Source organism: Danio aesculapii, chromosome 25 (assembly GCF_903798145.1).
Source record: "Danio aesculapii chromosome 25, fDanAes4.1, whole genome shotgun sequence".
Lineage (NCBI taxonomy): Eukaryota > Metazoa > Chordata > Actinopteri > Cypriniformes > Danionidae > Danio > Danio aesculapii.
The window spans coordinates 99609-113631 of record NC_079459.1 but is presented as its reverse complement, the minus strand read 5'-3'; the positions used below and the strand labels follow the sequence as shown (position 1 = coordinate 113631).

At 43.3% G+C, this 14023-nt stretch overlaps 1 protein-coding gene across 2 annotated transcripts in view; it reads left to right on the top strand.

The window, feature by feature from the left end:
* pamr1b (peptidase domain containing associated with muscle regeneration 1b) overlaps positions 1 to 13742 on the top strand; it is a 26756-nt gene extending 13014 nt beyond the window's left edge. Inside the window, exons 5-14 of one of the 2 annotated variants that reach the window (XM_056451583.1) lie at positions 1 to 133; positions 2937 to 3044; positions 3531 to 3701; positions 4022 to 4210; positions 5399 to 6190; positions 6606 to 6788; positions 9482 to 9548; positions 9922 to 10154; positions 10412 to 10722; positions 11792 to 13742. The exon at positions 1 to 133 is cut by the window's left edge and continues 85 nt beyond it. In XM_056451583.1, the coding sequence (XP_056307558.1) occupies positions 1 to 133; positions 2937 to 3044; positions 3531 to 3701; positions 4022 to 4210; positions 5399 to 6190; positions 6606 to 6788; positions 9482 to 9548; positions 9922 to 10154; positions 10412 to 10722; positions 11792 to 12301 (2697 nt within the window). In that variant the 3' untranslated portion in view covers positions 12302 to 13742. Of the gene's footprint in view, positions 134 to 2936; positions 3045 to 3530; positions 3702 to 4021; positions 4211 to 5398; positions 6191 to 6602; positions 6789 to 9481; positions 9549 to 9921; positions 10155 to 10411; positions 10723 to 11791 lie in introns of both variants that reach the window. The other variant, XM_056451582.1, reaches the window with a different exon arrangement.
* The last annotated feature ends 281 nt before the right edge of the window (positions 13743 to 14023 follow it).

Sequence of the window (14023 nt, the reverse complement as noted above, 5' to 3'; positions counted from 1 at the left end):
CTGATTGGTCGATACTGTGGAAACGAGCGGCCTCCTCCAATCAGGAGCTCTGGGAGTTCCCTGCACCTGCTGTTCGTCTCAGATGGATATAAACACTTCGATGGGTTTTTCGCCATCTTCCAGGAGAGCTCAGGTGAGAGAGTCTTAGTGTCGCGTAGGCCAGCTGGTCATCTGCTGTGTCAGTAAACCTCACTCCTGAAGGCTCCATGGTCTTTAGCCTTCTCGTTAGAGCAACTGACTCCTATGCGGAGAGTCGCCGGTTCGATCCCAGCTCAGAGCGGGTTGGGTGGTGTAGGACCGGCGGGGTTACATTAGCAAACAACTCAATGCATATAAATGGAAAACGGAGTCGTTTATTAGTGCAGAACATGTGTTGTTGTATTACAAGTAGTCTATAAATCTAATGCTTTAAAGATGTTGCATTACAAACCCCTCAGTCATCTGGACAACAGATAACAACAGTAAAATTTAATAAAGAATAGAATAAAACACTTGATAGAAATAAAAAATCCATGCAAAATAAAAGGATTGTGTGTTAAACTTTAAAACTTTAAAATGATTTAAATGTGTAATTGCGTGCTTTAACCACTAGATGGAAGCAACATTTTGAGCAAGAGCACATCTATGATTGCTTTTAAGGTTTTTTTCTTGGATTACACCATTAAACCATTCAAAAACAAGTTTTGAAAGCAGAAGCAGATTATTTATTCATTATTAATTTATATTATTAAGTTTAAAAATCCTGCTTGTTTTCCACCAAACTCTTAGGGTAAATATTATATTATTTAGATCCATCAAAATAAAGCAGAATAAAGTCTGAACTGACTGGAAGCAGCAGCAGCATCTGTAAACATCTGTAAAGGAAGTAACTTCTGGTGTGACTGGTTTCCCACTGAAGCTAAGCAGGGTTAAGGTTAAGGCTATGGTTAGGGTCCTGGAGTTCCTGGATGAAGTGTTAGTGCGTCCAGCAGGGGGCGCATCTCTACATCTCTATTATTAAAGCTGTGCTCTGAACTCTGCTGTAGTTTGACATTCAGAATAAAGTCTTTATCATTTGCTTTATAGTTATAATGCTTGGTTTGACCAGCTCTTAAGGGTGTGACAATTAACAGTTCAAAATGAAAACCTAATTTTAATCTACTCACCTCCAGCTCATCCATGATGTAGGTGACTCTTATTTCTGTAGAACAGTAAAGAATATTTCTAGCTGAACATTTCTGAGATCATACCCATTCTCTTTGTGGCACACAAACCCAAGTGTGCATCCTTATTGCAGATGCAATCTGAGCTGCATGCAATGCTTTTTATTTGAGATATGCAGTCCCAGCATGAATCATCAAGGCTGTATCCAGATACTATTGCTAATAACAGGTAATAAAGTTGAAAATAATGTTTGATTTGTTGCACTGCTCAATCATTTCTCTTCATAAAGACCTCAGTGCATCATCAGGAGCTGCAGATAGTAATTCTGATTGGCATGCATAGATATTTTTAATCTCAAACGTATGGCACCCTCTGCACAATTGCACACATGCCAGAAAACTTTCCAGCTAAAAAATCCTCTGTTTTACTGAAGGATGAAAGTCACATCTTGGACCTGAGGGTGTGTAAAATAACAGCAAATGTAGGCCATGTCCACACGTACACATGTAGAGTTATAAACTTTAAAAATAAATCTCTGTCCACATGAAAAGACATGCATGTTACACTGAACCAGCAGGGGGCAATAAAAGCCTGTTATGTTAGATTCACACCAAATGCAAGCGTGAGAACAGAGGTGGATCACCATCACACAGTGTGATCCACTCAGAATATGTGATGCATTTGAACTCATCTCAGTTGCATCTTCCGCATTTGCCTTGAACCAGCCATGTTGGCCAATCAGAAAGAAGAAAACCCCCTCACATCATGAGGCAAAATCCCTGGTTGTAGCGTTCACACTATCACACTGTACCCGGAGTTTCAGAAAGTTATGGGTTTCAGTCGCCCGATCCTGCATTTTCATGTAGAAGATACCTGTGTTCTGGTGAACTATCCCTTTAAATTGATGTCTCGGTCCGCCAGCTTATCTCACCTCAATTGCTATTGACTTATGAATGCAATCAAGAAGATGACCAGAGGGAAACAGTTGTCCTTCAGAGGCGAGTTCCTATAATCCCCCAGCATGAAAGTCCCTATAGGTACTGTGATTGATCATCGTGTATTTCACTTTCAGTCTGTATTCCCGGGTTATCCTTCAGTGACTCAGTTTGTCCGTCCTCGTGTTTAATATTACTATCAGTTTTGATTATATGAATCCATGAAGACCATAGAAAAGTGGTGCTCAGGCCTGTTCCTGGAGATCTACCTTCCTGGAGAGTTTAGCTCCAACCTTGATCAAACACAACTAAAGCTGCGGGCACACTAGAGTTTGAGCTCGCAAAATTCTGTCATACGGCACTGCGGAAAGGGGCGGGATTAAACAAGATGATTAGACATGTAAAACCCCGATTGGTCCATATTTAACTTGTCTGTCCAGAGAGGTCCTGTTTTGATCCTCGATTGGTCTCATTGGTCAAGTGATGCGATTTCACAGGTCAGAGTTCACCAAGCTTGATCTTGTCGCACGAGCTTGCGTTTCCAGTCTGACTCATCTGCGTGCGTATGAATGGAAGTCTATGGGGAGAAGAGTCCAGTGTGAGCGCAGCTTAAGTAGGATCTGGAGGAGAACTTGGTAATTACAGACAGATGCATTTGATCAAGGTTGCAGCTGAACTCTGCAGGAAGGTTGATCTCCAGGAACAGGGTCGAGCACCACTGCTCTAGAAGATGCTCCCCTGTTGGAGATGCTCTGATCCAGTCCTCTATCACAGTTGGACCCTGTCAGAGTGACTCGACCAGCTTTATTCAGTCAGTGGTGTAATGTTATGATGCTCTGTGTGTCTGTGTTTGTGTAGAATGCATATCCTCTCCGTGTTTGCATGACGGCACCTGTGTGGTGGACTCCTCGCGCTCCTACCACTGCGCCTGCCTGGCCGGGTACACTGGAAAGAGGTGTGAACATGGTGAGAGACGACTTATTATTGACTATCTTAATCACTTCTCAAAATGGCAGCACAGTCTACAGCCTGAAAACAGAAACAATAACAGCTCAACTTGACTTGACCTGAAGAAGCTGGAGCTCACACTCATTCAAGAAAGAAAGAACCGAGAACTGGAGAACGAGCAACAATTTTAATTATAACGTTAACACAAAACTAAAGTCTCCATCTGGAGCTTCTCTACGAGACTCGGCACTTGTTAAACACTCATACCTCCAGACTCACCCCACACACATGGCTCTTAGCTTCACCCACACTCATCACCATGACCAAGCTGACCAGCTCTTGTGCTGTGTAGTTAGATTTATTGAGAGGTGTGTTTTATACAAGGTTACACTGGACCTGCTGTGTGCAGAAATATTAATGAGCCTTTACACTTTTACCATTTTTATACCAATTTATACCACGCAATTAACTCCAATACCATCTGCTGTGTGTGTGATCTGGCAGTGCTGGAGTGCAGAAGGCCTTTGATCCCAGCTCACGGCTCTATGAGGCATCTGGATGAGCGGGTCGGAGGTCATGTTGTGTTCCAGTGTGACCCCGGATTCACTTTAAAGGGTTTCCGGATCTCCACCTGTCTGCTGGACGGCTCATGGAGCTCCCCAACTCCACAGTGCGGTAAGCTGATTTGAAAACAGTAGGTCATGGGTTTGATTTAAAACAGTGTTTCTCAACCACGTTCCTGGAGGAGCACCAGCTCTGCACAATTTCCTTGTCCTCTCAACCAAACACACCTAATTCAGTTCATCAGCTCATTAGCAGAGACTGAAAGACCTGTAGTGGGTGTGACAGACAAAGGAGACATCCATAACATGCAGTGCTGGTGGTCCTCCAGGAATGTGGTTGAGAAACACTGATTTTAAGGGACTGTAAACATTTAATGCAATGCAGCTCCTTTGAATCTGTATTACTGAAGCATGGTTGTGTCTTTTCACCAGTGCATTTCCAAAACTGCGGCGTTCCTCCAAAGCCGGAGAACGGTGACCACTTCCTTGTTTACGGACCAAACGATGTGCTTATTGCTATACAGTACTTCTGCTATAAGCAGTATAAACTGAAGGGGGCCGCTCAGAGAACTTGCCTGGGAAACAACACCTGGAGCGGGACGGCACCAACCTGCATCACAGGTACTCAAAGAAAGGTCTGGCTGGTGGAATAGACCTGCTGTATAATAACATGTTGGGTTTTAAAGCCTTGTTTTGGGCACAGAGGCCTTTGCAGAGTCTTGAGCTCTTGACTTATTGATTACCACTATAAGAATCTGCTCAGGATACGGGCCGGATCCAAGATTATGTGACCCTCAGGATAAGCAGAAACAGACTAGTGTCTTTTAGGAAGGATATGGGTTTCAAAAATGATGCATGTGTGTTTTATGTGTATGCTAATGCAAAGAGATGTGTGTTTAGTCTAGATCAGGGGTCACCAATCTCGATCCTGGAGGGCCGGTGTCCCTGCAGGGTTTAGCTCCAACTTGCCTCAACACACCTGCCTAGATGTTTCAAGTACACCTAGCAAGACCTTGATTAGCTTGATCAGGTGTGTTTGATTAGGGTTGGAGCTAAAATCTGCAGGACACCAGCCCTCCAGGAACAAGTTTGGTGACCCCTGGTCTAGATTTACACTGACAGAGTGTGTCTGCTTCCCGAACTGTGCTAGGAATTTTGTTCCAGAGTTTAAATGCCAACTGCAGATGTATATACGTAGGCATGGGCCGATATAAGATTCTGACGGTATGATAATCTTGGATAAAAATATCACGGTATTGTAATTACTGCTCTAAAATATATATTTTTAAAATGTTTGGATAAAAAAAACAATATTTTTTCCCCTTTGAAAACAATATATTTTATTTTTGAAAGATTTAAAATGTTTTGGAGCAGTAAACATGTCAGGTTAAATATTTCCAATGATCATTGACTTCTGCTGTCTTCATTTGTTTAAAAACACTGATTTCTTTACAATTTAAAACAGCATGTTTGGATATCTTTTCAGCTGGAGGTACTGTCGTCCTAAAAGAACAAACAAATAAAGTAAATAAATATCTTACACATACCTTAGGAATGGTGTTATAGAAAATTTTGGCGAATTTAAAATCTTGACTTTTCCAAACCGCGGTGTACCTTGAAAACGGTTATCGTCCCATGCCTAGTCTGCAGCTGATATTTCAATATCCAAGGATTAATCAATGCAAGGTCTTCAATGTATTGTCAGTTTTCATTGACATATACTGTAGGTCTGGTTATTTTGTTTTTCCAGTGGTACCTTATGTGCATAGTAAAGTGTTTCAGTTAAACATAAATGTGTTGTATTTTCAGAGCCGGATGTGATTTCTACAGCAGATCATGAGGAAAACAAAGTTCAACTCAAGCCTGCTGGAGCAGACGATGTGGGCGATGCCAAGAACAAAACCTCACAGGAAAAAGAAAACGAGTCCAAACCAGAGAAAGATATTAAAGCACAGAAGCCCACCGCTGGAAAGGACTACGATCTAGTGTTGGGAAAAGACATGGACAAAGAAACTGTCAGCCTATTTGTGAAAGAAAAGCCTAAAGCTGAATATAAGGAGTCCGACAGCAGCATCAACACTATTGAAAAGAAAGATCCCGGAGAGGATAAAGACGGCCTTAAACTCTTCGATAAAGTCGAACATCTACACATCGAAGAGAAAGTCGAAACTCCAGCTAAAGATGTGGAATATGTAGATATTGTGTTGATAGACAGGATGGAGAACAATCAGACCACAGAGGACAAAACTAAAGACGACAGACCAGAGAGAAGACCTCAATATACAATATCAAGACTGACTGAAGACAGGAAAGAAGAAAACCTTCTCAATGAAGTAGACGTCACACAGCAAGAGAATAACACTGGATACTTTGATAGCAATGACATTGAGGAAAATGTAGATATGTTGCTGCTGAAGCACGCTGAAGAACCTCCATCATCCACTGCTGTTCAATACAGCACAGAAACCACAACCACAGCCAGCAGGACCACAGAGAGAGCCACTGATAAACCTGCTCTTCAGGAGGATCCAGTACATGTAAAGACAGCAGATTTACAGCAAGAACCCACAGCAGAGTCTCCGCCAGACGCACAGAATGAAGGTGAATCTCACTAACTCCTCCACACTCAAACACGTTCAGCTTCTCTTCTCACAGCGTGTGGGCTACAATAAAACACCTTTATATACGCGCAGAACATAATTATAGCCTAGCGTAACTAGCTGGGATCTGACTATATTCCCACTGACTGCCTCCTGTGCAGAATCTGCTCTGTTGATAATCAGAGCTCTCTGTTCGAGTGTCTAACCGGATCCTCCCAAACACATGCAGAGAGTTCCCACTGCACCATTTACAGTGAATACCTGTCATTTATAGCATTCAATTGCTGATATGTTCACATAACACCTCAAAGTTCTGTTTAAAGTGGACGTGATATTCAGGATGAAGCAGAAAGGCTGTAGTAGTCTCACACAGGCAGGTCTGTCTTCATGATGTTTACTCTGGTGTCTCTCAGCAGGTGAAGTGAGTGCGTGTCCTCCACCGCCTCCGCTCTATCATGGTTTCTCTGAGCGCGTGTCTGGTGTGCGTCCTGAAACTCTGCGCTTCTTCTGTAATCAGTCGTACGCTCTGGTCGGTAGCGACCGCAGAACCTGTCAGGCTGACGGCAGCTGGTCTGGAGCTCAACCCGTCTGCATCAGAGGTACTGTTCATTCCCTGAGCTCTGGGTTTACTGCAGTAGTCAATCTGACCCTTTGTTTGTATTTGATTGCAGACAATATGAATGTTTTGTCTGCTTCTTTTCATTTGTAAATGTTCAACCTTTCCTGTCATTCAGAGCTGCAGCACATTCTTAAATAGTTGGGACAGGTGAAAATAACTTGTGAAATAATGATGGTGTGGAAATAATATGAGGTGATCGTGATTATGATCTGCTACTAAAGCAGCATCAGTACAGGTCTAGTCCTTTAGGAGCAGAGATGGGTCGAGGATCGCCAGTTTAACAACAAATACATGAGAAAATGACTGAACTGATTAAACACAATGTTCCTCAGAGAAAGAGAGGAAGACATGTGGATATTTCACCTTCATCAGTGCAGAACATCATTAAAGATTGAAGAATCTGGAGGAGTTTCAGTGCGTAAAGGACAAGAGCGCAAGCTTAAGCTGAACAACCGTGACCTCCGACCCCTCAGGGGGCGCCGCATCAAGAATCCTCATTCATCTATAAGCCAGATCAGCACATGGGCTCAGGACTACTGCGGTAAACGATTATCAAGCACCACAATACAGAGTCACATCCACAAACGCCAGTCAAAACTGTACTGTGCCAAAAGGAAGCCCTATGTTAACAGTGTCCAGAAGAACGTCTCTGGGCTCGGAGGCATCTGGGATGGAGCATCACACAGTGGAGACGTGTACTGTGCTCAGATGAAGCAGTGTTTCAGATGTTTTTGGGGAGAAATGGACGCTCTGTGCTCCAGACCAAAAAGGAAAAGGATCATCCAGACTGTTACCAGGGTCTGTCATGGTCTGGGGTTGTGTCATTGCTCTTGGCAAAGGTAACCTGCTCTTCTGTGATGCTCCATTAATGCTGGACAGCACAGAGAGATTTCAACAAGACAATGCAAAACCACATTCTGCACACTGCGGAGGAAGAGGATACAGGTACTGAACTGGCCTGCCTGTAGCCCCGACCTGTCTTCAGAAGAGAATGTGGCACATTTTGAAGGGCAAAATGAGACAACGAAGACTGTTGCAGAGTACTGTTACACCTTAAGACTTGTTTGCAGGAAGAATGAGACAAAATTATAGCTGAAACACTTCATCACTTGCTGTCTTCAGTCCCTGAACATCTTTAAGTGTTGTGAAGAGGAACAGCAACATTACACAGTAGGGCTGCAACAGCGAATCGATTAAATCTAATTAATTACTAAAAGCGTTGGCAACGAATTTCATAATCAATTCATTATGTCGCATGACACGGGGACGTTTGATTATTAAAAACACTTTAAATGAGTGCGGAGCGGAGTGAACACGGTCTCTCTCGCACACTGATACAGAGTTCAGCGCCTCATAGACAGGGATGAGGAGGAAGGGAGTTCAACAGCAGGGTCCTACTCATGTTCCGTTTTAAAGTGAGGACCGTAAAGTCCCTGGTGCTGATGTTTTACTCCTTATCCAGCTGGACAAGCATGACAAGTTAGCGTTAGCTCGTTTACCTTTAGAGTGGCAACTGAGAAAATCAAACTGAGCTTTGGCGCGGTGTCTGGCGCTGAGCCGGAAAGAGCTCGCACTGAGCAGAGCTCTCAGTAAGGGACCGTCGGAAAACCAACTTAACCCCGCTGAGAAAGACGTGTCGTATTACCACAATTATGCAGTGTTTTAACCGTCTAATGCTTAATTTATGTTTTAGACATGTAAATACACACAAGTACTAGTAAAACAAAACATTTAGAGTTTATAAAACACACAAGAGAGTCTAACAATCCATTCAAATATAGTTTGCTGATGTGTTTATTCATATCAGAGACACATGACCCAGTCACTATGAAGTTGAATCTACTCTTCTCTAAGTTCACCAGCCGCTTACTTGCATGTATTCAGGGAGTAACAGGTGTATTTACATGCTGAATCCTGCATGTTCTGCTTTTTATGAATGAGGCAAACATGCGGCCGCAAGTAAACATGGCGACGACCATCTCCTGTTATAGATCACGATCACTTACACGTTTATATGAACTGGTGAAGCTTCTGTTCGAGATTATATCTCATTAAGATTATTTTTCCAACCCAATTCACAAATAATTTAACCTGTTTTAAGCAAACAATCACTTAATTTTGAAGGTTTTTTTTCAGGAAACGAGACATAATTTCTTATGCTATTTCATGTGTCTAGTATGTGTCCTAATTTAAAAATAGTTTAGATATTTGGATTGAAAACAGGACAAAACCACTATTATTATTATTATTATTATTATTATTATTATTATTATTATTATTATTATTATTATTATTATATGAACTCAGGGATGCGCTTTTTTGAATAAACGGTTGGAAATGAATGCTTGTTTTATCCGATTAATGGAAAAATATTCAACAGATTAATCGATTATTAAAATAATGGTTAGTTGCAGCGCTATTACACTGTGGGAAATGCTTTACTGATACAACTTTACTTGAAATTGGAAAATTGAAAAAAAACCCATCATGAGGAACAGATTAAATAAAGCTTGTTGTATTGTCTGCAGTGGAATACAAGTCAAAGTAAAATTGTAAATCATTTCTGTCTTTTTTAATAAACCCTGCACTAACAGCTGTTGTGGCCTGATTTGTGTTGTGTTGTGTTGTGTTGTGTTGTGTTGTGTTGTGTTGTGTTGTTGCTGTTTTTTCCAGCGTGTCGAGAGCCGAAAGTCTCTGTTCTGGTCAGACAGAAAGTTCTTCCTCCTCACGTCCCGTCCAGGTGAAAACACACACTTCTGGTTCTGTGTATTAGCAGCATCTTTACACACTGCAAAAACATTAATAAATCAGTGATTTAGGAGACTTTAAGAACAAATTAAAACAGTTTTCAATCTGTCATTACAATGATGCACAGCCGTCTGTAGCTCCGCCCTCTTCTGAATCTCATTTGCATTTAAAGCGGCAGTCACCAAAACGCCACAATTAGGATCAAAGGCTGAAAGGGTGTTTCAGAGAGCTGGAGAACATTATCTGTGAGCTATTTAGAGCTGAAACCTCACACACACACACACACTAGACACATCAGAGATATCTTGTTAAACAGGGCAGAATAGATCCCCTTTAAATCAGTGTGTTCTGTCTGTGTTTTCCAGGAAGACTCCGGTGCACAAGTTTTACTCTTCCTCCGTGTCGGCGGTCTTCTTGAAGGATGTGCGTGCGACGCAGAGCCCGCTGGGTTTACCGACACTCCCGCAGGGTTTCCACCATCTGTACACACACATCGAATACGAGTGTGTGTCTCCGTATTACCAGCACTCGGGCAGCTCCCGCAGAACCTGCCTGAAGATGGGCAAGTGGAGCGGACGCCACGTCTCCTGCTCTCCAGGTGAGGGCGCCACTGAGACCCGCATCATTAAACGTCCTAAACGTCCACATTACTGCAATATGAGTGCACACATTCACATTAATGATGCACAATATGTGTAAGAAATTGCAGTGTGTGTTCTTAATTTGTGTTAGAATCAGCGACACGTTTGCTGTCACACAGATCTCTGCATAATTCGCTGGTGTTTCATTATAACCGCGTGTGGTTTCTTAAATTACAGCACGTTAGTTTTCCTCTTGTCTACATGTGTGTGTCAGTGTGTGGGAAGCTGGCCTCCTTCAACCCGCAGAAGCCAGAGCAGACGCAGTGGCCATGGCTGGCCTCCATCTACAGACGTCCAGCAGGGAAGCTGAAGCTGAAGGAGGATCAGGCGGAGGATCAGACGGAGGACGGGTGGCAGCTGGTCTGCAGTGGAGCTCTGGTCAACCAGCGCAGTGTGGTGGTCGCTGCTCACTGCGTCACGGAACTGGGGAAATCACACCCGCTGGACACACACACACTCAGAGTCACGCTGGGGAAACACTACCGCAGCGAGCGCAGACACGCTAAAGGCCTGCAGACTCTACGGGTCAGTGTACTGATACTCCAGCTGGACCACACTGCAGTTTTGTCTTGCTTCTAGCACAAATATCTAAAACGTCTTCAATCAAGAAGCATTTACGACACAAGCTATAAATATTGTCTCATTTTCAGAAATAATAAAGCAAAATTAGCTGATTCTTTCTATTAATAATCTTGTTCTTTTCCGTTTTGACTTTAGATAATCCCACTTACCCTAATGGCAGATTATTTTAGCTTGTTTTAAGGAAAAACTCACTTCATTTTGCCATATTATTTCTTAAATCGAGACAATATTTTCTGCTTGTCTAGAAAATCCTTCTTGATTTCAGACTTAGATATAGAGATCAAAATTAGGACCAGTGCTAATTGTATTTAATACCCCTACCTCTAACTCTACCCCTACGCCTTCCCTTTGACCTTTGAAACACTGTGGGAAAGGGTGGAGATATCCCACTAGGGAATGAGACACCACTACACACACATCATCATCATTTTGTCACTAGTGTGCACTACGTAGGGATCTATTTTAATTCATTGATATGGAGATTAAGCATAATGTGTTGCGTTGATGAACTTTCGATGTTGATACAGGGGTTGCCTGGCAACATAAAAAGCGCAGCCAAATGCTGCATCCCAATTCGCATACAATCAGTCCTAAATAGTATTTGAAAACAGAATTAGTGTGTCCCAAACCATAGCATACTGAAAAGAGTGCCAAAGCTGCTCAGATGCTCTACAGATGCAGAACCGTCTCTTCTCTAACTGCTAATACTACACATGGTGTGTTGGACGTGACTTTGATTAGAACTACAAACTCAGGTAAAAACTAAACTACAAACATGGCTATGTGTTGAGATGATTGACAAGCTTGTAACTAAGCAACAGAACGGTCCATTAATGATGAAGTATGCTTGTCTGGTTCTGCAGCCCTGCTCCTGCTGTACTCAGGGAAATCTCTCTTAACCCTAGTGTGTTTGAAGGGCTGATGTTGTCTAATTCTGCATTTCTAAATCAGCACTGACTGTAAAGCAGAGCTGTTAAGCCCATGAGTCTGAACACTGTGCTCTTCGCTCCAGGTTTCCTCCATCGCTCTGCACCCAAACTTTGACCCTCTGGTTCTGGACTCAGACGTGGCGGTGCTCAAGCTGCTGGATAAGGCTCGTATTGGAGAGCATGTGGTTCCGGTGTGCCTGCCGGACCCTCAGCTGACTGCAGACCAGGGTTTGGTGACGGGCTGGTCCCTACAGCCGGACCTCACAGATGCGGATGGGGAGCGTGCGCGGGTGGGCCGCGTGCTGATGGGGGATACGGTGGAGTGTGAGCAGCAGTACGCCAGCCATGGCCTGCCCATCAGTGTGTCTGAAAACATGCTGTGCGGACGGCAGGCGGAGCGCTCCAACATTTGCCCTGCCGACACCGGGGGGATCCTGCTGTCCCCGGCCGGCTCCGCACACACACCACAGCACTGGACGCTCCTCGGCCTGGTCAGCTTCGGGTTTGAGTCTTCAGTCTGCAGCCCGGAGCTCTACACCGTCTACACACACATCGCCAACTTCGTCAGCTTCATAGAGGCTAACATGACATGAAGAGGAGCATTACTGATAGAGTCCGAATCAAGAGGATCCACCCTCCTCAACATATATATAGGAGAGCTCATAATAACAATAATTCTGACTTCAACTGTATACAGACTCAAACACACTGGACGGTGCAGTGCACAAGTGTTAATCCTTAAATATGAGAGAGGAAATATCCCAAAGGAGATGAACGAGCAGCACGTTCTGTGAGCTGGACATCAGTTTCTCAGGTTTTAGAAAATGAGGCACTTCTAGTTTAATCTTTGAACTGTACAGGAGCTGTAATGCAGTATTCACCATCAGAGGATGTATATATTTACACCTATATATGTGTATTAACATGTACTGTGAGTGGGGCTACTGGTGGGAATCTTAACTCATGGACTGCAGAGACATTCGGTGCATTCCAAACAGGATACATCGCCCTCTGAAGGGCACTTCGGAGTGAACACAGTCATGTCCACCATACTGAAGTGTTGTTCCAAACTGAAGTGCTCGAAACTGACCTTCAGGATGAGGATACGACTGATGGAAACCCTTTGCACAGGAAAGACAGTGGTGTCATACACTGTGTTACATTTAGAAGATCTCATCCCTGTTCCCTGATCCCTTCAAAGCAGTCACTACAGAGGGGTTAGGGTATAGGGATGAGCCCTTCCAATTGGAACACAGCGTTTGACACCAAACCCATGGAGCGCAAGCTAAAAACTGAAGGCAGAATTATAAATAGTATCAATTGAAACTTATACAGTAGGGCGGCGCGGTGGTGCAGTGGGTAGTGCTGTCACCTCACAGCAAGAAGGTCGCTGGTTCGAGCCTTGGCTGGGTCAGTTAGCGTTTCTGTGTATAGTTTGGACGTAATTGGACGTAGTGTATAAGTCTGTATGGGCGTTTCCCAGTACTGCAGATGGAAGGGCATCCGCTGTGTGAAACATATGCTGGAATAGTTGGCGGTTCATTCCGCTGGGGTGACCCCAGATAAATAAGGCACTAAGCTGAAGCAAAATGAATGAATGACACTCAAAATGGATCTCTAAACCACACAATTTTGGAATCACCAGTTGAGTTGAATTCTTCTGTACAGCGCTCTTTACTATATAGACACAGTGTTAACATAGATGAAGTAAAGTTAACATAACTTTACTATATAGATGTAACATAGATGAAGTAAAGAGAGTTAGAAGACATACCAATACTTCATATTGTGAACCATTCCAGCAGTTCAGGCAGGCAGGAGAGGAGTGTAGGATGCTGGTGTAGATCTGGATAAATGATTAAACTGACTCATCGATGATCAATACAGTCACCTGCTGTGGATGCATAGCACATGTGTGTGTGTGTGTGTGTGTGTGTGTGTGTGTGTGTGTGTGTGTGTGTGTGTGTGTGTGTGAGACTCATCATTGCAGAAAGGCTTGAATAAACTCCAGCACAAACACATCAAGTAACCTTACTGTGGTATACTGTGGTATGTAGGCTTGTGTGTGTGTATTCGTGTGTGTGTGTCTGCATGTGTGTGAATATGTGAATGTGTGTGCATATATGTGTATGCATGCATGCATGTGTGTGTGCGTGTTTGGGTGTGTATGTGTGTAAATGGGTATATATGTTAGTGTGTGTGCATATATGTGTGTTCGCATGTCTGTGTGTGTGCATGTGTGTGTGTGCATGTGTGTGTGTGTGTGCATCCAGTTATGTGCATATATGTGCTTGTCTATGTGCGCTTGTGTGTGT